The 25828-nt window shown below is 55.7% G+C and overlaps 2 protein-coding genes across 8 annotated transcripts in view; one reads left to right on the plus strand and one right to left on the minus strand.

Moving 5' to 3' along the window:
• The window catches only part of VIPR1 (vasoactive intestinal peptide receptor 1), a 34460-nt gene extending 11467 nt beyond the window's left edge, over nucleotides 1–22993 (plus strand). Inside the window, exons 2-13 of one of the 7 annotated variants that reach the window (XM_059077571.2) lie at nucleotides 1177–1285; nucleotides 5269–5376; nucleotides 11751–11857; nucleotides 13250–13356; nucleotides 13783–13915; nucleotides 16446–16599; nucleotides 17135–17195; nucleotides 17401–17467; nucleotides 17842–17933; nucleotides 20821–20950; nucleotides 21182–21223; nucleotides 21559–22993. In XM_059077571.2, coding sequence (XP_058933554.2) covers nucleotides 1177–1285; nucleotides 5269–5376; nucleotides 11751–11857; nucleotides 13250–13356; nucleotides 13783–13915; nucleotides 16446–16599; nucleotides 17135–17195; nucleotides 17401–17467; nucleotides 17842–17933; nucleotides 20821–20950; nucleotides 21182–21223; nucleotides 21559–21750 — 1302 coding nt within the window. In that variant the 3' untranslated portion in view covers nucleotides 21751–22993. Of the gene's footprint in view, nucleotides 1–1176; nucleotides 1286–5268; nucleotides 5377–11750; nucleotides 11858–13249; nucleotides 13357–13782; nucleotides 13916–16445; nucleotides 16600–17134; nucleotides 17196–17400; nucleotides 17468–17841; nucleotides 17934–20820; nucleotides 20951–20995; nucleotides 21055–21181; nucleotides 21224–21558 lie in introns of all 7 variants that reach the window. The other 6 variants (XM_067005605.1, XM_067005607.1, XM_067005606.1 and 3 more) reach the window with 6 other exon arrangements.
• The window catches only part of SEC22C (SEC22 homolog C, vesicle trafficking protein), a 36866-nt gene continuing 27423 nt past the window's right edge, over nucleotides 16386–25828 (minus strand). The window contains exon 6 of the mRNA XM_067005612.1: nucleotides 16386–16811. Within this exon, the coding sequence (XP_066861713.1) occupies nucleotides 16659–16811 (153 nt within the window). The 3' untranslated portion in view covers nucleotides 16386–16658. The remainder of the gene's footprint in view (nucleotides 16812–25828) is intronic.

Raw genomic sequence — 25828 nt, forward strand, 5'->3', positions numbered from 1 at the left:
AGGGAGGTGGTTGAGGCCCATTTGGCCCACCAGGAAACTGAGGTCCAGGGAGTTGAAGACCATGTCCCAGGGTGAGGGGAGACAAGTGGAAGAGACGCTGATAAACTCTGATTCTAGAGCAATCTTGCTGGCCTCTCCCCACAGCCCTGTTGGGACTGTGACATTCTTCTCCCTGGGCAGAGATGAGGAAGCTGATGTGAGGTGGCAGCCACTTCCCTAAAGCCAAAGAGACAGGTGGAAGCTGCCACCAGCCCAGTGGTTCCTTCACGGAGGCCTTTACCCACCTTCCCCACCCAGTGGCTCCCAAGACCTGTTTTTTCTGGCTGTTCCTGGGCAGCTATCACCCCTACTCACATGTCAGACCCAATGCCAATGTATCCCTGGCAAACAGGTCAGATCTCACCCCTAATCCCTGGCCGGGGCACAGGGAAGGGGAGGGGAGAAGCTTGGGGTTTCCCATCCCTTTTCCTTACCTCCAGCCATCCTAAAGGGGCCTCTTGTACTTCCTGAGACCTCTCTCACCCTCATTAGATCTGATAGAGCTTGGATTATTCAGAAGCTAAGGAGGCGGGGGGCGGTCTGCCCAAGGAGGCCCAGAATTCCCTTCCCAGCCTGGTGACCCAGGGGGACTGAGCACAGGCTCCTAGAATGGGGACAGAGGCTGGAAGATGCAGCCAGACTCCTGGATTCCTCCCAGGCCTGGCTCCAAGAACAGGAAGCCAGGGTCCAACTCATAACGAGGTGGCACCTGTTGGGCCCCACTCATCCATGGAGATTGAAGCAGGGACTGAGGGCTCCCAACCCAAACTGGAAAGTCCAGTGGTCCAGCTCTGGGCTCTAAGGAGAGGCCCTCTAACCTCTGTCCATAGCCGTACCACCCACAAAGAGACAGTGTTACAACCATGGTACTGCTAGGGCTACCAGGAAGCCATGACAGGGCCCTCAAGGCAGACCCCGCTTTGGGTACAATGGACAAGAGTTTGGGGTCAGATCTAGACCAGGGTCAGGCTTCAGTTTAAGGTCGAATTCAGTCTGGGGTTAGGATTGGGGTTTAGTCTGGAACTTGGATCAGTCCGGTGACTGGGCCTTGCTTGGCGCTGTGCTCCTGGAGTCCGTGGATGACAAGTAAGCTGTGGATGAGGGTGATGGGTCCTCCTCCCTGTCTCTGTTCCCCAGGGTGGCTGGGAAGTCGGGCTGCAGCAGGAGGTGTGTGACTATATGCAGATGATCGAGGGACAGCACAACCAGTGCCTGAAGGAGGCCCAGCTGGAGAATGAAACAACAGGTGAGGCCCCCAGTGGCAAGAAAGACCCCCCCCCAAGGAGGCCCCCTCCCTCACACCGTGAGCCCAGATCCACTCTCAGGTCGAGGCTGCCCAGCTTCAGAGCCATCAGATGAAATGGCAGCACTCTCTGGTCTTCACTCCCCAATCCTGTGCTCCCCGCGTTTGGCTCAGCAGCCCTGGGGTGAGAACGGAAGGAAGTAGATGGCTTCCTTCAAAAGTTGCAGCCTGAGCCAGACTCAGAAGGGTGGGCAGGATTGGGAGAAGCAGAGAGGCTGGGAAGTTGGGAGGCGCCACCGAGGCCTACTGCTCTTGGCAGGGGCGGAGTGGCTGTGGAGTTCAAGACTCCCTGTGAGGGAGGGGGAGGGCTGGAGCAGTGGGGAGCCCAGACCAGCTCTGGGCCTCCCTCCCAGAGGTCGCCTCCCCGAGGCCGAGGCCAAGCTTACCGTTACATAGCAGCCTGGCTCAGGAGCAGGGAGCATCTTTCTTCCTGGCTCCCCAGTGCCCCCATCTCACTGAGGCTGGCAGTTATGCACCCCGTCCTGGGCCCCTCCTCCTGGGCCCTGCCGCCCAGGCTCTCTGCCTCCTGTAGAGGCAGTGAGTGTGTGTATAGCATCACGGATGGCCTCTGCCTCTCCCAGCTCGCAAGGAGGGACGGCCCCTTGTCTCCCAGGGCCCTGAGACTGTGGCCTGGGTAGAGGGGTGGCCAGACCTGCCTGCTGCCTATGCCCCAACCCGCCCGCCAGGGCAGGAAGGCAGGACCAGGCTACAGACAGGCCTCGGAAAGGCTCCACAGTGGGATCCGGGATCATGCACAGCCCAGAGAGGCCCAGGCCCCAGACTATAGGCCCCACTATAGCACCTCCTAGGCCCCAAGGGCAGGCCACCCTCGTGATCCCAATGAGGTCATTGCTGGCACAGGGTGCATGGCAGGTGCCAACACCCTGTCACCAGGCACCTGGCCCAAGATCCAGAGGAGGGCATGTATGGGTCTGTGGGCGGTGAGTCTGCCCATGACCTTGTGAAAGGCTCTGTGCATGTTCACGCACATCCAGCTGTGTGCTCCTGGCCCCTGTCTGTCTAGGGCTATGGCTGTGCCTCTGGGGTGTGTAGCTCCGTGACTGACTCTGAGTGTCTTTTTGTGTTGGAGGCATGTGTCTGTGTAAGCCTGGACCTGCCTGGATATGTCTGCCTGGTGTGCTCTGTGTGTGTGTGTGTGTGTGTGTGTGTGAGTGTCTGTGGCACACTCAGTCATGTCTGTACATGTGAGTCTGTGAGTTGCGTGTGTCTCTCTGTGCCTGTGTTTGCTTGGGTCTGGTTTTTCCACGTCCAAGTAAGTGTACATGTATGTATATCTGCGTGCGTGTTTGTGAGTGTGTGTGCCTGGGAGTGCTTGTCAGTGTGTGTGTCTCTCTGTGTACACACGTCTATAAAACGACAAGCGGAGGCAACCCCCTGCCTCGCCATCCCCCACCCCAGCCTGGGCTTTCTTTCCTGTTGAGGTGGCAGCCCCCAGTTGGCATGCTCAGCCAGCCTGGGCCCTGGGTCTCTGTGGGCCTGATGATGTGTGCGGTGGGACTTGAGTGGCCTCCCTGGGGCAGACGCACAGGGAATACTCCTAGGCCCAGCTCGCAACCACAGGCCCTCCAGGCGCCCAACATTTTCGTGCCTGTCACCCCCTCTCAGCTTCCCGACCCTGCTGTCTCCAGCAGGACGCCTCCCTGACCACGTGCCCCCTACCGGCCCCACTTCCCTGGCTCTCCCGCTGCCTGCTGGCCTGCACCCCAGCACAGTTCACAGCCCAGCCCTGGTGGTGCTAAGATTCCTTGAGGCCAAGCGTGGCCGCCCTGAGGGCAGAGCCCAGCCTCCCTCCCCTCTTTGCCACTTCTGGTGAAGCTGAACTCAGGGCCAGAGACCCAGCTCTGAATCCACTCCTGATCTGGACCGCCGCTGGAGATCCAGAGAGCCTGAAGCCCGGCAAGGACCCAGACACAACAGCTGGCCTGCAAGACAGGCTGTGCCCAGAATTGTTGGGGCTATACACAGTCCAGCCATGCAAGATTCTTGGAAATGGCACTGAGCCCTTCAGACCAGGCAGAGTGCAAGAGGTTTGCTGGAGATGGAGCGTGTGAACAGGGTGTCCCCCTTGCCAGCGACGTGACCTGGGGCTAGTTGCCTAATTGCTCTGTGCCTCAGTTGCTCATCTGTAAAATGGGAGGGAGTTAAATAAGTTATTTATGTAAAGAGGGTAGAACAGTGTCTCCCATATATAAAGGCTACAGAAATGTTTGCTGATGATATTATGCACAGGGTCTTAAATCACTAGCAGGATTTGACTGGCCTGAAGAGCAGCTACATGGCCTCCAGAGATGCTGGCACGGGGATGGAGGAGAGACTGGGAGCCAGAGTGAGGCCACAGAAGACTCAGGATAGGATGAGTGGTAGTGGATGAGGTCCCCAAGGCAGGGAGGCTGTGCACTCTGACCAGGCCACGGAGATCCAGGCATTCTCAGCCTTCAGCTGCAGGTGCCACCTGGCTACCGCAGCCCCAGAAGGCACCCCTCCCTGCTGTCAGCCCACTTTAGCATTCAGAGGCCGGAGGCTCTTCCCCAAGTGGGGATGTCCCTCCACCTCCTCTTCCCAGGCCCGCTTCTTGGGAACTTGTGAACCTTCGGACCTGGGCTGGGCTGGGTTTGGCCCAGCTGGAGTTGACTTTAGCTCAGGGGTTGGGTTTCCTGAGTAAATCTATGGGACTGGCAGGGTTGCAAAGAGACAATTAAACCTCCCTCCGGGGACGGCATCCAGAGGAGTCCTTGTTCCTCAGGGGCACCCAGACCCTGAACAGGCAAAACCGTGGCATTTGCATCTGCCTATTAATGTGGACCCCTAGAGACCCCTAGGGGGTCTGTGCTTCCGGTCACCAGCCAGGCCTTCAAGGCTAATAGGTACACGGTGGAGAGCTCAGCCTGCAATGCAGGACTTTCTCCAAACTCACTCCCTAATCACCACCCTTGTCACAATTCACAGTGTGACTGGGTTGGAGGCATCTGCGTTGTATGTGAGTTTTATGAAGACTCCTCAAGAACTAGCTAAATCCCAATATACCCATCACACTATCATACCCAACAGATCCTTTTTACAACAAATATTTTCTAATGCCTCCCTTACTATTATAAACTGAAATTTAGGACACACAGTTTTTTTAATGATGTTCTAGTTATAATGTAAAACAAAAATAAAGACACTTATAATAAAATACTATGTGTGCTGGAATACTATGTGAACATTCCAGCACAATCACACCAAAAGATAAGAAGACATAGTCTAAAGGTTGTACCTATAAATATAAATTCTGGGAATGTGAGAGCTTTAAACATAGATTGATATATATGCTGGTTGCATCACCAACCCAGGTTCACGGCAGCATTGTCGTAGGTGATCTTCCAAAACATTGAACGGCTCTTAGTGAGAACAACTCTTAGAGCACAAAGAAGCCCAGTCTTCTCTTCCTTTACTTGGCAAGTTGCATTCCTGGAAAACTTGTATTGTCAAACCCATATGATAAGTACCCTGTGTTTATATGTAAAATGGAGTAAGAGTGTAGCCTCTGGTCATTACAAAAGGTTTTCATCTGCAAACGCCCAGCAACTCATTTGAAAGTCCCAGCCTGGCATCCCTGTCGCCTGCCCATTGAATGCCGGGGAAGGCCCCCCTAGTCTCTGCAACAAACAAAACCCCACCACTGTTTGAAACACACAGGGGGCGCTCTGTCTCTCACCAAGGACCATGGGGCTGTACTTATGCCTCCTTCTCCCCCTTTCCTGTACAGCCTGGGCAGGGCTGTGCCTCCCCTCTCAGACTGGAGGCTCCTCAAGGTGGGAGCCTGGAGGAGGAGGAAAAGAGTGGGTGCCTGTGGGCTCAGGCCCCAAGGCTGGAGGCACCTGGTGGCCACGCTGACCCATGTGTCCTCTGCCTTCACCCCACAGGCTGCAGCAAGATGTGGGACAACCTCACCTGCTGGCCAGCCACCCCTCGGGGCCAGGTGGTTGTCTTGGCCTGCCCTCTCATCTTTAAACTCTTCTCCCCCATTCAAGGTAAGAACCCTGTGTCGAAGGGCAGGAGCTTGGTGGCAGGAGTAGAGCCGGCTGGAGTGGGAACTCACCTCTCAAAGAAGTGAGAAGGCAAAGGAGGTGCTCAAGGAGGCTGGAGCAATCAGGGGCGGCTTCCTGGAAGAGGTTACACTGACATTAGTTCTCTGAAGGACTCATGGGATTCGATTAGCTCTTCACAGAAAGATAAGCATGTGGGAAGGTCTCACTAAATATTTGCTCAGCAATTGATAACTGATTGACTGATAGTTATGGCTGCCATGTTCCCATTGTTTTGGGCCGGCCATGAATGAGTCTTTCACTTCTCGGAGGCAATGACCTTTCAGACTTTGTGAAACTGACCTTTCTTACACACCTTGTCATGTTCTGCGTAAGTGAATGTTCACATATAAGGCAGAAAAGAAAAGCGGGAACCTCTTTAGGAAGTGGGCTCTCTTGTTACCAGTAATTGAAGATGACACAGTAAGTCATCCTTTCATTCAGTGAATGTTCATTCAGCACCTACTATCTTGACTGGCACTGAGCTAGACAAGCACAGTGGGAGACAGGGATAAAAATGCTCTGTCCTCGGGGAGCTCACGTTCTAGTTGGAGAGGCGTTTAGCAAGAAAACAAGTGCATGTATTATAAGTGATAAGCGGTGCTGGGAGAGAGAAGAGAGGGAAACAACCTAAGGCAGGCATCATGGCGGCCTCTCCAAGGAGGTGATACTGCAGCTGCGGTCTGAAGACATGGGCTGGGAAAGAGCCGCAAAGATCCTGGCGGGGGGATCTCTCAGAGGATCAACAGCCCATGGGATGAGCCCTGCGGAAACTCAGTGGAGGCCAGTGTGGCTAGAGCAGTGAGCCCAGGGGAGGGAGGAGAGGAAAGAGATAGGAGGCCAGACCACGCAGGCCTTGAGGACTGACAGGACTTGGGCTTTTCCTAAGTTCACTGAGAAGCCACTGCAGGGGTTAAGCAGGTGACGGAAACAGTCCAGTTCGGGTTGTTAACTGAGTACTGGTTTCTGTGAAAAGAGAGGATTCTAGGAGTACGAATCCCAGGGCAGACGAGAGATGATGATGGTTTGGCCTCGGGTGGAGAGCAGGGCAGAGGAGTGAAGCGGGAAGGTGCGGTGGAGGGGGGATAGGACTCGAGTGTGCCCCGCTCAGGTATGGGTTTGATGAGCCGGGGGAAGACAGAGGGAGGAGCAGGGCTGGGGTGGGAAGGGTTGGTGATGAATGGGACCTAGATAAGGGCTCAGAGGATGAGCAGAAAGTCTCTCACTCCAGGTGGCCTTTGCCCCTCTGGACCTGTTTCCCTATTTGTAGAGTGGGAACGGGAGATGGACTAAATGGTCTCTTTGGAGCAGGCCAGTTTCGCTCCCCAGTGCCCGGTGTTGTGACCTCAGCAGTGAAGGAGAGATCCGGATGCCCTCCCTGAGGGTCAGCCACAGGTGTGCCGTATTCCAGGCCAGCGCCCACCTAGCCCAGCCCTCTTCCAGGGGGACCCAGCAGCTGGGCAGACAGGAGATGAGCTCCTCTGGCAGCTCTCATAAAGCTCCCGTCAGCAGAGCCTGGCAACCAGTCTTTCCTGGGATCCCTGGAAGCGCCTGCTAATTGCATTCCTCCTGAGGCTCTTCCTTCTGTCCCTGATGGAATTGTAAAGGCAGATCCTTCACTTGAGAACCTGGACTCCAGCCCACCATCTGGCTAACCCCAAGGCTTCCAGCCTCAGGGGGGCCCACACCAAGCCTTTCAGCAGACGAGAGAAAGGCAGCCCTTCCTCAGGTGGATTCAACATCTCACCAGGACCTACCTAGTGACAAGCTGAATATGAAGTACACTTTAGCCCCCAGTATTCGTCAGCCAGATGCCCTTGTTGTGAAGTGAACAACCTTTCTAGCTCTACTTGGCAGCCTTAGCCTCTGAAAATGATGGCAAGAAACAGGAGACTGGGCTAGGGGCTGAATATGTAAAGGAAAGAGGCTGTGTTTTCCTGGGCAACTAGTTGAAGAAGGTGTGAGCCTCAATTCCAAAGAGGAAAGTTTGCATGTAAGGGAAGCGTGGGATAGGAGTGATGGCAACCCCAACTCCTGCCCCTCTGGGTAACAGGACTGGGGAAGGAGTGTCTTCCTTGGAATGGTTGGAGGGGACCTGGTTCTAGAGGGAAAGCTGAAGAGAGTTAAAAGACATCATTTGGCCAGGCTGGGTAAAGAACCTGGGAAGGAGGGGTGGCCAGGCAAAGATTGCTCAGCAAGGCACCAAAATGTTTGTGGAGGTCTAGTCCTTTTTTTTTCAATTTATTTATTTTTTTGTTGGGGTATTGTTGCTTTACAATGCTGTTAGTTTCTGCTGTACAGCACAGTGAATCAGCTATACATATATACATATCCCCTCTTTTTTGGATTTCCTTCCCATTAAGGTCACCACAGAGCACTGAGTAGAGTTCCCCATGCTATACAGTCGGTTCTCATTAGTTATCTATTTTATACATAGTAGTGTATATTTGTCGATCCCAGTCTCCCAACTGTGGAGGTCTAGTCCTTTTATTTGTGGTCTGCATGTCTTTCACCTGTGGTGTTTTTGCCATTAAATATTTGAAGAGACTTCTTTTTTTTTTTTTTTTTTTTTTTTTTTTTGTGGTACGCGGGCCTCTCACTGTTGTGGCTTCTCCCGTTGCGAAGCACAGGCTCCGGAAGCGCAGGCTCAGCAGCCATGGCTCCCGGGCACAGCCTCTCCGTGACATGTGGGATCTTCCCGGATTGGGACACAGACCCATGTCCCCTGCATCGGCAGGCGGACTCTCAACCACTGTGCCCCCAGGGAAGCCCTGAAGAGACTTTTTTTAAGAGTAAAAAGTAGGAGGGCTATTTTGATAAGAAGACACCACAGTCTATATTACCTGTGTCTGTGAGGTCTGTGGGACACCTCCTCCCCGCAGCATCACGTGAAGCCGTAGATAAGAAGGTCTTGTCAACCTAAGACCTCTGCCCTGCTTGGCTGGGGTGGGCCTCCATTGACAAGATTTCAGCAAGAGAGTGCCACGATCAGGTCTAGATTTTAGAACAACCCTCCAGGATTCAGGGTGCGGAGCGGGTTGGAGGGGCAGGAAAACAGGGAGACCCATCAGGAGACTCTTACCTAATCCAGGGGAGATGAGACGGTCGGTGCTGGTGTCGAGGAAAGAGAAGCTGGGGCAGGCCTGGTGACTGATGGGGGAGAGGAGAGAGGTGAGTGGGGAGAAAATGACCCCCGATTTCTAGCCCCAGTCACCGAGTACGGCTTTTCACGTGGAGAACTGAGGGAGTAGATGGGGCAGGGTGGCCGTGACTTCTTTTTTAATTTTTTTTTTTTTTTTTGGTACGCGGGCCTCTCACTGTTGTGGCCTCTCCAGTCGCGGAGCACAGGCTCCGGACGCGCAGGCTCAGCGGCCATGGCTCACAGGCCCAGCCGCTCCACGGCATGTGGGATCTTCCCGGACCGGGGCACGAACCCGTGTCCCCTGCATCGGCAGGCGGATTCTCAACCACTGCGCCACCAGGGAAGCCCGTGACTTCTTTTTTGAGACATGACAAACGGGAGGAGCCTGGGAGAGCGTGGAGTGGCCCTCTCAGCACAGGGTTAAAGTCCCTTGCCCTTTCTCGTACCCTCTGTATCCCCCTCTACACACACAGGGTCTGTCAGTTCCCCAGCCCAGACTGGGGAAGAGACTGTTGGCTGATCCTCGGGGTCCCATGGTGACTTCTACTGAGATCATCTCAAGAGCAGTTCCCTTGGAGTCCTGGGCTTCAGTCCCAGGCTCTTCAAAGAGGCCACTCAGCCCTGAAGATGACCCACTATCCCCTGCCCTCCCTTGCTCTTTGGGCAATCAGGGCTCCAGGGACAAAGTCCCCCTTCAGCCGCTGCTGGGAGCCCAAAAAGATGTGGAGTCAGGCTGACCTCGGTCTGCATCCCAGGCCTGCTGCTTCTTTGCTGTGTGACCATGGGCAAGTTACCCAACCTCTCTCACCCTTGGCATCCCCCCTTTTAATGGGACTATTGGTAACTCCTGATCACGAGCCTTAACACATTAATGTTTGCTCCCCACTGCTCCCACAGAAGGCATATGAAGCTGCTGTGTAGACACTGATGGGTCACCCAGGCTCGCTAGCTTAATTCATGATCATCCCAGGTGTCCACTACGTCATGGGCCTGGGCTCATCGAGCCCTGGACCCTCCGGCCAGTGGGGAACCCAAAGCCTGAGCTTTAGTGTCCCTGCTTTAAGGCTGGCTGATTTGGCCTTGCCCCCTTTTCCCTACTTGCCCCAGTCTGGCAGGGACAGTCCCCCAAGAATCAGCTCCTGGGAAGAGGCATGGCCTCCGGGCCCCCCGTGAGCTCCTGAGATCTGGGGCTGAGGGGGGCCTGCAGTCTGATGAGTGGCTGCTTGAAGCCTCCAGGCTGGTCCACCCTCTGCCACAAGGGGAGAAAGCTGAGGGGGTGAGGAGGAGGGGCGGTGTGAGGATTTTTCTCATGCCCTGGGAGCCTCCTGTGGCAGTGCGGTTGGGAGGCCTGTGCAGAAATGGGCCACCAGGGCGAGAAACTGGCCCAGCCTAGGGTCCCTTCCTCAGCAAAGTCCTTCCTGCCACCCCTGGGACCTCACAGTGGAAAGGGACCCAACAGGCTGCTCCTTCCTGGTTGTCCCTCAGTTCCTCATCCATAAAGTAGGGTGACAAGAACCTCTTTCAAATGGTGGCCAGGAGGATTTACAGAAATAGGGAATAAGGAATCACCTGGGATGTTCTGAGCACACGGCAAAGTTTGGAAATTTTAAACATATGCACAGTGACCCTCCCTGGGCTCAGAATGGCTTGACGCCTCCTACAGCTCTGCACCTGGACACCCGAAACAAGTCCTCAGTCACCTCAGTGCAGATGAGGGCCAAGGTTACCTGGGGAGACTATGGGACCACACCTGCTCTGCCCTGTCCTATGTATGTGGCCTTGAGCAAGTGACCAGCCTCTTGGAGCCTGACTTCTCAACTGTGAAATGGGATTACTTTCCCACTGGATGGTTGAGGGGCTTCAAAAAGATAATATGCCTGAAGTGCTCTGTACAGTGTACCTGGGAAAAGTTCTCAAAACGTGCATCGTGGTGATGGTGATGGTGATGGTGATGGTGATGCTGCTGCTGCTGGAGGTGCTGATGGTGGTGGTGCAGGTGAGAAAGGAGCTAGACGGCAAGGATGTCAGGACCCATCTTCTCTCTCAGCTCTTCTTCATCGCCTCGCCTTATCTCTTTCCCTACCTTTCTCTCCCCTCCCCCTTCTTCCTCATCCTCTTACCTCCTCCTCCTCCTACCTGTCCTCTCTCCCCTCATCCCCCCTCCCTCCCTCTCCTTTCCTTCTTCCTCCTTCCCCTTCTCCTTCCTCCTTCTCCTTTCCTCTCCCACGAAAAGCCTGGCAGGAAGGCTGTGTCCTGGACTCAGTGCCTCTGTAATGAGTCCTGGGATGGGGGCAAACGGCTCTTCTCTGGCTCACCCATTTTCTATTCAGCCTGGCCCTCCCTGGAGAGTGGGGAGCTTTGGGGTCACCCCTCACCTCACACGGCCCCTCAGTGGTCCTGCCCCTTTGCTGCGGCCCTGGTCCTCCGGGGACAGCGGACAGTGCCACTGTCCTGGAACCCCAGCCATAGTGGTTCAGCCCCGAGATTCTGCGATGGTGTGCAGCTCAATTATTCTCATAATTGCCTTTGCCCGGGCAGGTGCCCCTTCTCCGTGTGTGAGGACTTCACACCTGCGCCCTTATCAGAGGTCCTCCAACGCCCACCCACCTCCTGCCTCACCTTTGGTGAGCAGCACATCTGAACCCCCTGCCCCCAGGCGTGGGAGGAAACCCAGACCCGTAGGCCCAGGCAGGCTGACCCAGGAGGACTGGGCAGGCCTGGGCCCCTTGCCGCAGCCAGAAGGCTACTGTCTGTACCTACAGGACAGACAAAGAAAGCATTTGCCACACCAGCATCTGTGGCCCCGTGACGGGGGTCAGCATTCAGCTCATGACAAGGGTCAGGGATCATTCCACGCCAAGGATCCAGGCTGCTTGTGACAATGATCAGAGTTTAAATTGTGCCTGGGGTCAGGTTCAGACATGACAAGGGGCAGGAATGTCTGCTCTGGCTGTCATCTGTGTTGATGCGTCCACTGGCAGCCCTGGAGGTGCTTCTCCCTGCCCCAGGCTGCCCCGTGATGCCCTGGGTGTCCAGGTCAGAACAGCTGGAACCTGATGCCGCAGGGGGTGGTGAGAGTAGGGCTGAGCACAGAGACAGCCAGGCCCCATGCCTACTCCTCCGACCTACCCGCTCCCTGCCTCAACCTCTGTCCTCTCTGCCCCTGCCCTCCACCCAGGCCGCAACGTGAGCCGCAGCTGCACTGACGAGGGCTGGATGCCCCTGGAGCCTGGTCCCTACCCCGTTGCCTGTGGCTTGGATGACAACGCATCGAGGTTGGACGAGGTGGGCCTCAGTGCACCCCCCCCCCCACACACACACACACTAGAGTACCTGGGCCTGCTAGCTCCTTCCACTCTCTCCCACCAAGGGGGCACAGTTGCCTTCCATGTCGGAGCCAGGACTCCCAGGGTCTGCCCTCCTCAAGCCTCCTCCCTCTCCAGGCCCACATTCCCAGGGGCGCATCCCCTGGCTCCCCTGACAGGGTCCAGGGGGGGCTTCCAGGAGGATGACTCACAGCATCAAAGCAGAAGCAGCACCCTCAGGCCAGGCCACCCCACTCCCTCGTGGGAGCCTTGATCCAGCCCTGGCAGGGCAGACAGAGCCCATCCCACCTGTCACATGCAGAAGAGAAACTGAGGTGCGGATCCTGGAAGGAACCAGCCTCAGATACCCAGGAGCCAATCAGGGGCAGGGACAGGGACAGGACCATTGTCCTCAGTCCCAGGATGGGGATCTGCCCCGGAGCAGGTGAAGCATAGGTGGTCTCTGTAAAGATGTGGGGCCGGGAGCCAGGGAAGGATATTGATGGGGAGGCTGGAGTATAACTGAAGTCCCGAGCTAGGAGCCCCTCGCTGCTTTGGTGGGTGAATGTAGTCTGTCTGTGATGACCTCTGTCCCATCCCCAAAGCCCTTCACAGACAAGGCTTTCACTCCTCCCAAGAGGGCAGCAATTTCCTCAGAGGCCTTAAAAGCCCACCAGATCCTCGGGCAGGATCCTTCTTGACCACTGGCCTCTGTTCCAGCAGGGTGTGGAAGGTGGGGAGGAAGGAGGGGCTGCCCAGTGACCATGGCTCTGCGTGTGTGTCCATGGGGAGGGGCCAGCAGGAAGCCCTTGGTGTCCAGCTTTGTCCCTCCTCCCCAGAAAGGCCAGATTGCCCTTCTCCTGCTAAATTCAGCCTCTTAGAGTCCCAAATGGGAAATTACCCTCCCCCTAGCGTCTTCTTTACCATTGTCCATTCCTCACCACTTGGCGAGAGGGCCTCATGTTGGGGGTCTGAAGGGCAAGCAGTCTTGTGCTTGAGGATGCCAAGCCCAGAGCTGGCCCAGAAGGGCTGTTGGACACGTGACTGAAGAATGAATGGATGGACCAATGGGTCATGTGAGGTCTTCGCTCCTTCCCCCACTGACATTTCCCTTGTGAAGGAGCAGAGAAAGGGCATTCAACCCCCGCCCCACCCTGGGAAGCAGTCCTGTCTCATCTGTGGAAACCAGGAAGGAAGGGGCTCTGGGAACTGGAAGGGGCCACTCAGCTACTCCTGGGAGCCCTGGGCCTCAGCCTCCTCATCTGCCAAGGCAGGGATGGGAGGCAGGATGTATAGGGCACCCCGCCTCTGCCAACACCCCCTAGGTGAGTCCCCCCACCCCCACCCAAGATCCTCACCCACCTCCCTCTAGCAGCAGCAGACAATGTTCTACAGTTCTGTGAAGACTGGCTACACCGTCGGCTACAGCCTGTCCCTCGCCACCCTCCTGGTCGCCACTGCCATCCTGAGCCTGTTCAGGTGAGGACCAGCTCCTGCAACAGGTCTCAAAGCAGACCAGCCAGGTCACTCCTCACCCAGGCATGCTCTGCCCCCTCCACTGTCAGCTCCCAGGCAGCACACAGTCCTGCCCCAGCGCCCCCGCCAGACCAGCCTCCCCTAGAGACAGCAGGGTGCTCGAAGTGTTCACCTGTGTCGGCCTCATCCCTCACAGGATGCCCTGTACCCGGGGATAGGGCACCAGAGGGCGGGGCCTGTGCCCTGGAATGAGGCACCTGAAAGCCAGGCTGCACACATGGGTAGGAGACCTGGGGACAGGGCCCCCCTTCGGGGTTGGGTGTGCATTCAGAGGCTACAAGCCCTACCCTTCCTCAGAGCACTGGACGTGTTGGTTGGGGTGGGGGTCTGAGGCCCCTTCGGCCTCGCAGATCTGGCCACCTCCCACAGGAAGCTCCACTGCACGCGGAACTACATCCACATGCATCTCTTCATATCCTTCATCCTGAGGGCCACCGCTGTCTTCATCAAAGACTTGGCCCTCTTCGACAGCGGGGAGTCGGACCACTGCTCCAAGGGCTCGGTGAGGACCCGCCCAGGCCCACCTCCCTGGCCCACCTCTGCCATCTCTCCCCTGAATCTCCTCTTCTCCCTCTCCTCCCTCCTGTCTCCCCTTTTCTCTCTCTCTCTCTCCAAAGATGGCCCCCCTCCGACCCTGCCTGCCAGCTCCTTGGATCCCACATCCCTCCCAGCAGCAGGAGATGGTGCTTGGCCATCTGGGAGTTCACACACTTACTCCTGCCAATGAAAAACACCTCTCCTGGGTGCAAAGTGGTGTACTTTGTGCCAGAGCCCACAGCCCCCTTCCCACCTCTGCTGCTAACTTCCTATGTGACCTTAGGGAAATCCCTTCCTCAGTTTCCCCATCGCACAAGGACATTCAAGCTTCCTTCCATGCCTCCCCTCCTCTCTGCCATCTGCATACCCACGGCTCTGCTCACCGTGCCCGCCTTCCTACTCCCCCCATTGCCTTCTGGAGCCAGTCCAAACCCACACAGCCCTCCTCTTCTTCCCCTGCCCTCAGTCACTCTGGACCTTCCTAGGCAAGGGAGGTTAAGAGAGCATTTAAGGAATTCATCGCCCATCACTAAGGGCTCCATCTCCAGGTGATTCTGTGCTCAGGGCCCCCTCCCTGGGTGCCCCCTGAGCTGAGACAGAGAGCTCAAGACCAGCCCTGGCTCCCATTCATCCCTTGTGGTCAGTGACTTTTTGCCTCATGAGCGACCTCAGAGGCAGTGCATTATTTCAGGGATCAGAAGTACCTTCTCCCCAGAGAGTGAAATTTCAAGTGAATCTCCCCAGGGAGTTCCCTGGCTGTCCAGTGGTTAGGACTCCACGTTCTCACTGCCAAGGCGCCAGGTTTGATCCCTGACCTGGGAACTGAGATCCCAGAAGCCGCGAGGTGTGGCAAAAAAAAAAAAAAAAAAAAAAAAAGTGACTTTCTCCAGAGAGTGATGGTGGTATCTCAGGCATCTCGACAAGGGGGAGGGAACAGCCAGGGGAGCCACCCTGGCCACTCCCAGAGCGCCTCAGATGATCCCGCCTGGGAGTAGGGCTCAGACCTGTGAGGTGTGAGCCCCGGAGACTGGGGAGCAGCCTGAAGCCTCTAGCGCACTTGTTGAGGATAATTGTGGAAATGAGCTTCCCGATTCATTAGCAGCTCTGTGAAGCTTTTCTAAGGCAAGGAGAAGCACAGATAATTGTCCTGTTAAAGAGCTGAGTTATTCTTGCTGTAAAGCAGATGAGGGAAGGTAGGGGAAACAGACTTCCTGTAACAGGAGGGACTGAAGTAAGACCTGAGGAAGGACTTTCCAACCATCAGGAGAGGAGGGTAGGCTGCTCTCTGAGGATGCCTCAAAGCCGAGGGCACAGGAGGAAAGGGTGGGAACCTGTGTTCTGGGTACAAGGAGGAGTGAAAGCAGAGGGGCTTCCTGGAGGAGGGTGGCTTTAAGCTCTGGCTTACAGGTATCTGGGCTCAATCTGAAACAGCAGATATTTTCTGGGAGGGGACAGATGGCCCAGAAGACCTTCTAATCATGCGAGCTGGGCCGCCCAGAGCCCCTGATTGCCCTGCCCAGGGGTCTCCCTAACTCCTCCATTGTCCTCACCTGCCTGGGGAACCCCTTCTTCCTCTAGCTCCTCTGACCCCCAGGAGAAATGACCATCCCTCCACCCTCCTCTTTTTCCTAACTTCTACTTCACCCTCCTCTTCCCTCTTCTCCGTCCCCATCTTTCCTCCAACAATTCCATCTAAACCCCACTCCACAGTCCACAGCCCATATCCCTACACTTTCAAGGGATTCTTGCTAATGCAAGCAAGAATTCTCCCTCATATGTCTTCCAGCTACCTTCAATAGTAATAGGAATAAGATAAATGAGTAGCGGAGATGGTAAGTGGATGGGTTGGTAGCTGGATGACTGATTAAATAGTGTGTGGATGACTAAGTGGAAGGATAGTTGGATAAAGTAGGAAAAATTGGATAGATCATGGATGGGGGTGTATTGGTGGGTGGATGGATGAGCAGATTGATGGACAAGTGGATAAATGAATGGATGGATAGATGTCTAGGTGTGTGGGTTGGTAATGGATGTCTAGTATGTGGATAGTAGATGAATGGAGAGATAGACAGGTGAGTCTGTGGATGGACTGATAGATGGAAGATGATGGATGCAGATAGATAGTTAATGGTTGGATGCATGGATGGCAGTGGATGTCTGGTGGGTGGGTGGGTAAGTAAATGGATAAATAGATAGGTGGGTAGGTGGATGGTTGGATGGGTAGGTGGGTGGATAGATCTATAGACGGGAAGATGAATAGATGATAAATTGATGGGTGGATAATTAAAATTGCAAGCTTATTCCAAAGCATTAGATGATCTAAAATTAGGGATAATGGGAAAACCACTGAGTATATTTCTAAGGGAATAATACAAAAATAACTAAGAGAGTAAGTTGGCTGTACTGCAATCCTGTTTGTCACCCCAGACAGAGATGTGGGCAGGCAGGGACCCCTGCTAGCTCCACTGGGCCCCCCTCTTCTCCTCGCCCTGCAGGTGGGCTGTAAGGCAGCCGTGGTGTTATTCCAGTACTGTGTCATGGCCAACTTCTTCTGGCTGCTGGTGGAGGGCCTCTACCTGCACACCCTGCTCGCCGTCTCCTTCTTCTCCGAGAGGAAGTACTTCTGGGGGTACATATTCATCGGCTGGGGTATGGTACCAGGGAGGGCTGCCAGGCTGGGAACAAGGGGGCAAAGTCTGGGGAGCTCATTAGGGGGTGGGTACCAACCCAGCCTGCTGCCTTAGGTCTTGCTGGGCTGCAGATCCTGCCTGCAAGGCACTTGGCCATGGGTTGATAAAAGTCCTCCAATGGTCTGACCCCTGGGCAGGTGCCTTCTGGCTGCAGCTGCACCTCGAGCTGACCTGTGGAACAGACAGGTTCTCTGAGCATCCTTACATTTCCCTTCCAGTCCTTGAAACACACAGGGCCGCTGCTAATCTATACAGTGCCTCTGCCAAAATGAGAAAAGGAGTCCCCTTTAGGCAGACACAGTCCCTCAGACATAGAGCTTCACCCCCTCAGTGAGGCATCTTTGCGCACTGGGCTACCTATATATATGCCACCATAGGCGGCCACGTTGGAAACCCACCCTTTTCTCTCCCTGCCTCTTCCTGGTTCTTCCTCCTTGATCTCCCCCTCTTCCTGCCACACCCTCTCCTCTTTCTCTCTCCTTTGGCCCTGACAGGGGTGCCCAGCACATTCACCATGGTGTGGACCATCATCAGGATCCATTTTGAGGATTACGGGTGAGCTGTCACCCCACCCCCTCCTCCTGGCTGCTGTCACTCGGGGCAGATCCCCCCGGTGGGATGAGGGGGACCAGGGAGTAACAGACTCTGGGCCAGTGGTCTCTAAAGGGTTTGGGGGCAGAGCCGGGGACAACAGGAGGACTGCTGACTCTCTCTGGACGAGGACAATCTGTCTCATTCTCCCCCACCATACCCTGCCCAGATGCTGGGATACCATCATCTCCTCACTGTGGTGGATCATAAAGGCCCCCATCCTCGCCTCCATCTTGGTAAGGCCTCCTCCCACCCCTTAGGGATGGGGAGACTGAGGCCCAGAGTGGGTGGACAACTGACCAAGGTCCCACAGAAAATTCGTATCTAGGTCAGAACAGAACCCTAGGCTTCCCAATGCCTAATGCAGGACTGTCCCCATCCCATTCCCCCACCAGTTCTTCCTCTAGAGTAGAGAAAGCAGATTGGGAGGCCCAGCCCTTAGGGATGTGCGGGAGAGTTCCTGGATGACTTTCCCAAAGCGGGAAGAGCTAGGGGAGAGGTAAGACGGATGGATAGCTGGGCCCTGGGGACGAAGACAGGCCATCAGCTCAGGGGGCTGGACACCCTTCCTCCCCTCTCTGACCACCCGACCTTGGCCCCCACCCACCAGGTGAACTTCATCCTCTTTATTCGCATCATCAGAATCCTGGTTCACAAACTGCGGGCCCCAGATGTCGGGAAGAGTGACAGCAGCCCATACTCGTGAGTATGGGCCCAGGGCCCCGGCTCTCCCGGTATCCCCAGCCCCAGTCCACAAATCATCCCACGTCCCCTGGAAGCCCCCCTCCAGAGTCATCAAAAAGCCACCTTGCTCTTGCCCACCTCTGCCCCCGTGGCCTGGCTCAGTGCACGAGTGTCCCCTGCCCAGTCCCACCCTCACCAGGCCCATGAGTCCCAGGTCTGCTTCTCCTGCATGACTTCCCTAGCAGGTGATCGGCCCCGCTGTGTATCTGCTGTCAAGCCAGGGAGCTCAAGAACACAGTAGATAACCTGTGTCCTGTTCACACCGTGTGCCCAGTCCCTGGCATGGGCCTGGCACAGAAAAGGGGCACAGTAGATACATGCCCCGGGGGAGCCCCCAGTCTACCAAGGAAATGGCCATATTCGGGACTCAGTCCTCCCTGAGAGTAATAACTGCAGCCACAGGTTACATGCCAGGTGTGTGCAACAGGGTTTCCAAGCATCATCTCATTTCATCTGTACAGTCTCCTCTAAATTGTCCCCATTTCACAGATGAGGAAACTGACACATACTCCCTCCTCCTCTAGGGTTTGGGAGCACATTGTCTTGGCAGGGGGAGGGCACAGTGTCTGTGGGACAGGGGTCATATTCTTGCTTGGAAAGGTGTGAGGGCTCTTCCTGTGCTTGGGGGGCCTGGAGAACAGGCAGGCTTTCATGAGAACAACAAGGCTGGAAGATAGAACTACAGAAACATGAATGGGGTGGCTGTGGGAGGGTGAGTCGGTCTGTGTGCCCACAGATGGGAACAGGAAATTGATTATCAGCACTGCACAGACAAGACAAACCTGGGGTGTCCCACAAGGGCCTTCCAGTCCTGTGATCCAGAATGTTCTCCTGGGCCTGGCTTCTCTCTGGGGAATCTGTGCTGTGGTTCTAAGATTCCTGGCTAGAATGTCACGAGCTGCTGGATTTAGGATTCTATTCTGGAATCCTGTGATTCTCTCTGATGAGACTAAGACTCCCGTTCCTGGTGTGACAGCACTTCCTCCCTCGGGGTGTGGAGGTGGAGCTTCCCTTCCAGTTTGAGAAAGGAAGGCCCTGCAGGGGTCTGCAGTCTGCCAGGGGTAGCACATCAGGCCTGTGCCCCCTGCTCCTCTACTATCCCTGTGAGGCCTTGTTTTCCCCAACATACAACTGCTCAAAAGGGCTTGAATCTGAAGCAAAGAGAGCCGGTCATCACCAGGCCCACGTGGGTGAGGTGGAAACTGAACAGCTGTCGGCAGGCAGAAGGGGTGGGGGGGGGGGGTAAGAGATGGAGCTCCCCGTGGAGGGACTGTCAGCTCCCACTCTCTACCTCCCCACAAGCCTCCAATTTAAAGAAAGCCTCCATCTGTCAGCCTCAGGCGCGTGGGATAGGTTTGCAGTCAAGGAGCGGTGGGCAGTGCTCGGGGTATTGGTGTGGCTGGGAACCAGGTCCAGGAAGGAGTGGGAGGGCCAAGGCCAGCTCCTCTGCCCCCAGTTTGCTGTGGGTCCTCAGGCCCAGGGTTATAGGCCTACCTGGACTGACTGCCAAGGCAGGAGAGACAGAGGCAGAGAAACACTCACCCCTCAGACCTCTCCCAGCCAGGGAACTGTGGGTTCACACTGCCTGGACCAGCTCTGAGGTCAAGTGGCTGGGAGGCCTGAACCAGGATGAGCTCTGCTCCATGGGAAAGGAGCAACTCATTTAGAGTGACTGTGGACCCTGCTGAGCACACATGGCCAGTGAAGGGGGAGCTGGTCCTCCAGAGAATTCTGGGGGTGCATGTATTGGTGTGGGGAGCGGCGGGCGGGGGGCGGAAAGGGGTGTAATCCCAGAAAAGGTGGCAACTCCTGGGGAAGTAGATACAGCAGAGAAGCCAAAGACAGGGCTTTACTAGTTGACCCTGAGTCATCCTTGGTGACCAGGCACAAACTTGAGCACCCATCATCCTCCCAAGTGGCCTTGGGCATCTGTGGTCAGCAACCCAATTACAAAAACTTCCTTCCCAAACGCCCTCATCTCCAGGAGAGTATTGGTCTCTCATAAATGCACTTTATTTCATAGCACCCAAAGCGCTTCCAAGTTTACAATGGGCCCCACTTCTATTACTTGACCATGTTGAGCATACACTTGCCCCATTGTACAGATTGGAAAAACTGAGACCAGGGGAAGGGAAACCAGGATCTCCTGTTGCTCAAGAAACTATCCCCATTAGCGGCCATAGAGCCTGAAATACGACTATTACACGTAATCCTTGGGATTCAGCCCTGGCCCTCCTTTATACCCTCTCTTCCAGAAAGTGAAAATAGAGGGGTTTCTTCTCTCTCCTTGCAAGCTACATTTGCTAGGATTCTTTATCCACTGACTTCTAGTTAAATTTGACCAGTGGGATGCTCTGGAAGGGTATTAGATAGGACAAAGGGGAGGGAAGCTACAGACTTTCTCTCATGGCTCCAGCATTGACTCTGGCATGGTCTCTGGCACTGACTATATCTCTTTGTGGCTCAAGCTCATTCAAGAAGCCCTTCTCAACATGTTTCCATCTCATTCAAGGGACTCCTCCCATGTTGATTTTAGCACTTACTTAGTAAGGCCTCTACCATCAGGATCCCAACCCTTTCCAGGTAGCCCTGTCCTTGGGTTCTGGTAAAGCCACCTCTTCCCTTTGTCCCTCCTTCACTGGAGGTGGAAGTCCAAGGGAGGAGGCCCAGGGAGCATGAGGTCATAGGCACTGCACATATGGAACAGAAACAGTTATGGACATAGGACTGATGGGAACCAACGGTCTATCCTCACACATCCTGGTCGTTGTCCCCGTCTTCTGTGCCCCATGTGCCCACATGTGTGGACACCCATACCCACTGCCTGCCCCTCCCCTGCCCCCAGGAGGCTGGCCAAGTCCACCCTTCTGCTGATTCCCCTGTTTGGAGTGCACTACATCATGTTTGCCTTCTTCCCCGACAACTTTAAGGCTGAAGTGAAAATGGTCTTTGAGCTCGTCGTGGGGTCTTTCCAGGTATGAACTGTGGACTTAAGGCTGCGTTCTTCTCTGGGCTTTAAGGGAGGAAATTCACCTGGGGCCTTGGCCTCTTGCCGCTAGATTCCAATCTTTTCATTGCAGTAAGTATTTATTAAGCACCAACTGTATGTTTGGCCCTTTGTTTCACCAGGGGAGCACAGGGGTGGGGCAGGGTTTGGGGCTCCCAGGGTCTGTCTACCTCACCTCTCCTGCTCCCTTCCTCCCCAGGGTTTTGTGGTGGCCATCCTCTACTGCTTCCTCAATGGCGAGGTAAGCCCCTCTCAGACCTTGGGGGTCAAGGAACAGAACTCTGGTAGCCCCAAGGTCCAAAACCCCTGACGGGATATGTGCAGAGCAAAGAAGAGTCAAACCTTGCTACTCCAAGTATGGTCCTCAGACTAGTAAATCAGTGATGGCACCTAGGACCTTGTTTAAAATGCTGATTTCTGGGCCCACCCCAGGCCTGCTGACTCTGGATCTGCTTTTAAGTTAGATTCCCCAAGAGGCTATGACTGTCTGGCTCACACATCCTAGACGGAGTGCAGCCCAATCAGCAGTGCAAGAGGCTTCATAGGGGCGGGCCTGACCACCCTCCCTTCTCCCAGGTGCAGGCAGAACTGCGGCGGAAGTGGCGGCGCTGGCATCTGCAGGGCGTCTTGGGTTGGGACCCCAAATACCAGCACCCGTCAGCAGGCAGCAGCGGGGCCACGTGCAGCACGCAGGTCTCCATGCTGACCCGCGTCAGCCCCGGGGCGCGCCGCTCCTCCAGCTTCCAGGCCGAAGTCTCCCTGGTCTGACCGCCACGTGCCCAGGCGGGTGGGCGGCCCCTCCCGTCCGCACCGCCCCTCACCCCGCGCGGCACCGGGGGCAGAAGAAGCCTGCCAGGCGAGGTCAGCCCCAGCCCTGAGCTCGGAGGCTGCCCGGGCACCCCCAGCTCACTGTTCGGAAGCCCCTGGAGAACGCTGCCCTTGCGCCTGCCTGGGGAGACGATGGGGGAGAGCTGGGAGCTCCTACCTAGAAGATGCGGGGTGGAGCTCAGTCTTCAGACACCGCCCCCAAAGGCCCCCTCCTCCCATTAAGCGCAAGAAATCTGCATACTCTCACCTGATTCCACCCCCTGGTAGATCTCACTACCCATCCGAGGAGGGCCACTGCCTATCCCCTGACAATGCATGTGGGAACGTGGTGTGATCTGAGGGGACAAAGGTCTTGCCCCGAAAGGTCACCTGCCACCGCCACCTCGACAGTGCCTGAAGTTCCACCATTGCTGTCAGTTTCCTTTGGGTTAAGCATCACCATTCAGGCATCTCTCCAAAGATGCGGTCCCCTCCCTCAGTGCCTCCTCATAGCTGCCAGCTCTTCAAGGTGAATGAGTTTTTCTGCCTCCGGCAGATGCGGTTGTAAAACAAGGGGTTTTAGTTCGGGGAGGGCAGCTATCTTCATAGTCCCCGCTAAAGTGGAGTCATCCCTGGATGGCTGGAACAATTTCAGGAGCTTGCCACCAGCCCTACCAATCCTTATGGGCTGTGGGAGCTGCCCCTGGCTGCCTACCTATGTGCCAACTATTAGGGCCAGGCTCAGAGATGTACACCCTTGGGCCCCTTAATCCTCAGAGCAACCCAGCAAGGTGGGCACTACTGTTCCTATTTCACAGTGAGCCTCACAGAGAGCAGGTACCTCATCTTGTCACACAGACAGGATTTGAACTCAGATCTTGCTGATGGGAAAGTGAAAGCACAGACTCGTAACTGCTGCCTTTTATATATTGTAACAAGCTGGATCCTCTTGCTTATTTGTATCACCACTGATATTGTTATTACCGCCATGCCCCAAACCCCATTCCCACCCCCACCCTCCCTGGCGTGTGGCTGAGGAGTCCTCCAGCCCATGTATCATCTGGACAAGAGCCTGGTTGTTGTCATGTCCTGTGTCCGCCCTGCACCCCTGTGGCCACACGGCTTCCTACTCACGCCCCAGCCAGAAGATCCCCTTGGGACTGCAAACAGGCTTGTGCAACAATAAACACTGGGTTGGATTCGCTTGGTTTTCCTGGTGGTTGGTGTTCCCATGTGGGCTAAAATGGAGACCAGCTTCCAACTTGTGGCCATGCCCCCCACCCCCATTCCAAGGAGGGCTGGTCCAAGACATCCCTGAAGCCAGGGGCCACCCCCCCTCCCCTGGTTCCCATGTGAGGAGCACACAGCTCTAAGGGCTTTCCACTCACATCTTGTTGAGTGGTACCCACTCTCCCCTGAGTGTGGTGAAGTTATACCCCATCCTCGTAGTGTCCTCCCACCCCCCGAATCCAACCAAGAAGAGATAGTTCTATTCTTGGATCTGTACAAAACAGCTGACAGAGCTGCCCTTGGCCCCAAAAATGGTTACATGGGGGTACCTGCACCCAAGGAGCACATGGGGTGTGAGATGACCATGTTGCCAAGAGATGGCAGGCAGATAGAGGACAGAGCAGATGCCACCAAAACAGAGACAATACAGTGAATAGAAAGGTTTAGACACAGAGGCTGCAGGGCGAAGAAGATGATGCTGGTCAGCAAGGAATGGATTCAAAGCCACTGCTCCAGCTGACCTCCTTGGCTTCCCCTTCCTGCAAACTTCCTGCCTGGACCTGGCCCATCCACCACCGTGCCTGAAATCCCACCATTAGTGAGTCATGCCTGGGGAGAAGCAGAGGTATCAGCCAGGAGGGTAAAAAGTGAATAAAACAGAGGGAGATCCAAGACAGGGACAAAAAAGGGAGGACGGAAGTGGGGCCCCCCCTCGGAGGCAGCAGGGGGTGAAAAGCTCCCCAACCCCCCAACCCCTGGGAGTCGGGAGCATTCAGGAATGGGGAGAAGGTGAGACACTGTCCCTGGCCAGCAGAGGTCATGAGCAGACATCCCAGGCTGCCTATGGAGTGGGAGTGGAATAGGGGTGACCACGAGCAGAATTTCTCCTGCAGCCCCTCTTTCCTCCAGCTCCCCAGTCCCTCTCATGCTTTCCCGCCCCCCCCCCCACAGACCAGACCAGCTCATCTCTACTGCCACCTGGTGGTGCCTCAAGGACATCACCAAGGTTGGCCTTAAGGACCCAAATACCTGAGTGCAGGCCCCTCCCCAGGAGGCCAGTTGACACAGAGGGCAGGCCTCTCTCCTCAGCTCCATTGCGGAACGAGGTACAAGAGAGAGGAAGTGGTGAGGACACAGGATTGATGGCCCCAGGGACAGTTTGGGATTAAGGAGACCCAGGGTCAAGGCCCCTGACCTTGTGGCAGTGATTCCCGTCCCAGACCCAGCTGTGACCCCAGGTGGAACCAGACCTCTGGTTGCCCACAGGCTGGTCCCTGCCCCTTGACCAAGGCTGACCCCAGACCCTGAGGGCAAAGCCCAGTTAACTCAGGTGGGCTCCCTCTGGGAAGACAAAGACAAGTAGCCCCTCACCATCCTGGCACAGACGGCCACCATGTGGATGAGTCCTGCCACTCCAGGGGACAGGCTGCCCAAGGAGGGTGACCAGTCTGCCAGTAGAATGGCTAGGGAGCATCTTCCCAGGTGAGGGGTGGTCCCCGAGGACTAGGTAGTAGTCTCCAGATCCCAAGGGAGCATGAGAGATGCCAGGGACACCTGAAGCGAGGTGAGCAGGTGCGGGCAGCCCTTTGCAGTAGGAATTCAGGGGGGACTTCTTAAACGAGCCCAAGGGGATGAGGGTGGGTTTGGGGCAGGCCACTCGGGCTGCTGAGAAGGGCCCCAGGGACAGGCCAAGGAGAAGCTGCCAGTCCATCATCCAGGTGAGGGAGGACCTGGTTTGGGACATGCTGAGGCTAATGTCTGTGAGGCATCTGGGGAGAAGTCCCAAGGCTGTTGGAAACTGACCTAAGGCAACAGGGCCCAGGCAGGAGTTAGGGAGACCAGGGCAGCCCCCAGGGGGTTGGGGTGCAGGGAGTCTGTATCCCCAGGCACCTCCATCTGGTGGGCAAGGCCAGGTGGGGTGAAGAGTTGGTCTCAGTGCCTCAGTTCCCATCACTTGCCCAGGGTCTGTTTTAATGAGCCAGGCCCACCCCCCACCCCCATGTGGGAATAGCAATTGCTCTTATTTCTCCCGGGGGAGCGGGCCAGACCCACAGCTGGCAGTCATTAAACACCCTGATCAGGCCAGGGATGGCCGAGATATTAATAGCCAGGACACAGCCTCCCAGAAAGAGGGACAGTAACCTCTGCAGGTCATGGGGATGAGGAGGATGGGTCCGGAGGCCATCCTGGCAAGGCCCCAGCCCCCATGCAGGGCAGATTATGTCCAGAGAGGAGGGAAGGGACCTGCCTGGGATCGCCAGCAAGTCACTGGTACAGCCCGGCCTTGAACCCAGTTCTCAAAGTCCCAGAACCCCGCCTCCTTGTATGAACTGTCATAGGTGACATTCACTGGGGTTGCCCTGTGTAGAAACATAGAAGTGGACCTGGTTGGTGACCCTGAATCTTCATCATCTTTATTTAAAAATCTTCACATTTTTTGCTCGCTTTGTATTTTTACATTAGTTTTGATTTTTAAAAATATTACATTAAAGGGAATTCCCTGGTGGTCCAGTGGTTAGGACTCACTCTGTGCTTCCACTGCAGGGGACACAGGTTTGATACCTGGTCAGGGAATTAAGGTCCTGTAAAATATCATTTATCCTGATTACCTACTGAGTTTTTTTGTGACACTCCTTAAATTTTGCATCCAAGGACAGGGCCTCACTTGTCTCACCCCAGTCCCAGCCCAGCTCCCAGAGATCCCAGCATCTCTGAGCCCAGCATACTGGCATAGAAAAAACTTTGAAGAGCTCTGAACAAGCCTCTATGTGGCCCAGAGGGAAGGGGTCCTGCCAGGGTGATGCCCACG

Source organism: Kogia breviceps, chromosome 10 (genome assembly GCF_026419965.1).
Source record: "Kogia breviceps isolate mKogBre1 chromosome 10, mKogBre1 haplotype 1, whole genome shotgun sequence".
NCBI classification, from domain to species: Eukaryota; Metazoa; Chordata; class Mammalia; order Artiodactyla; family Physeteridae; genus Kogia; species Kogia breviceps.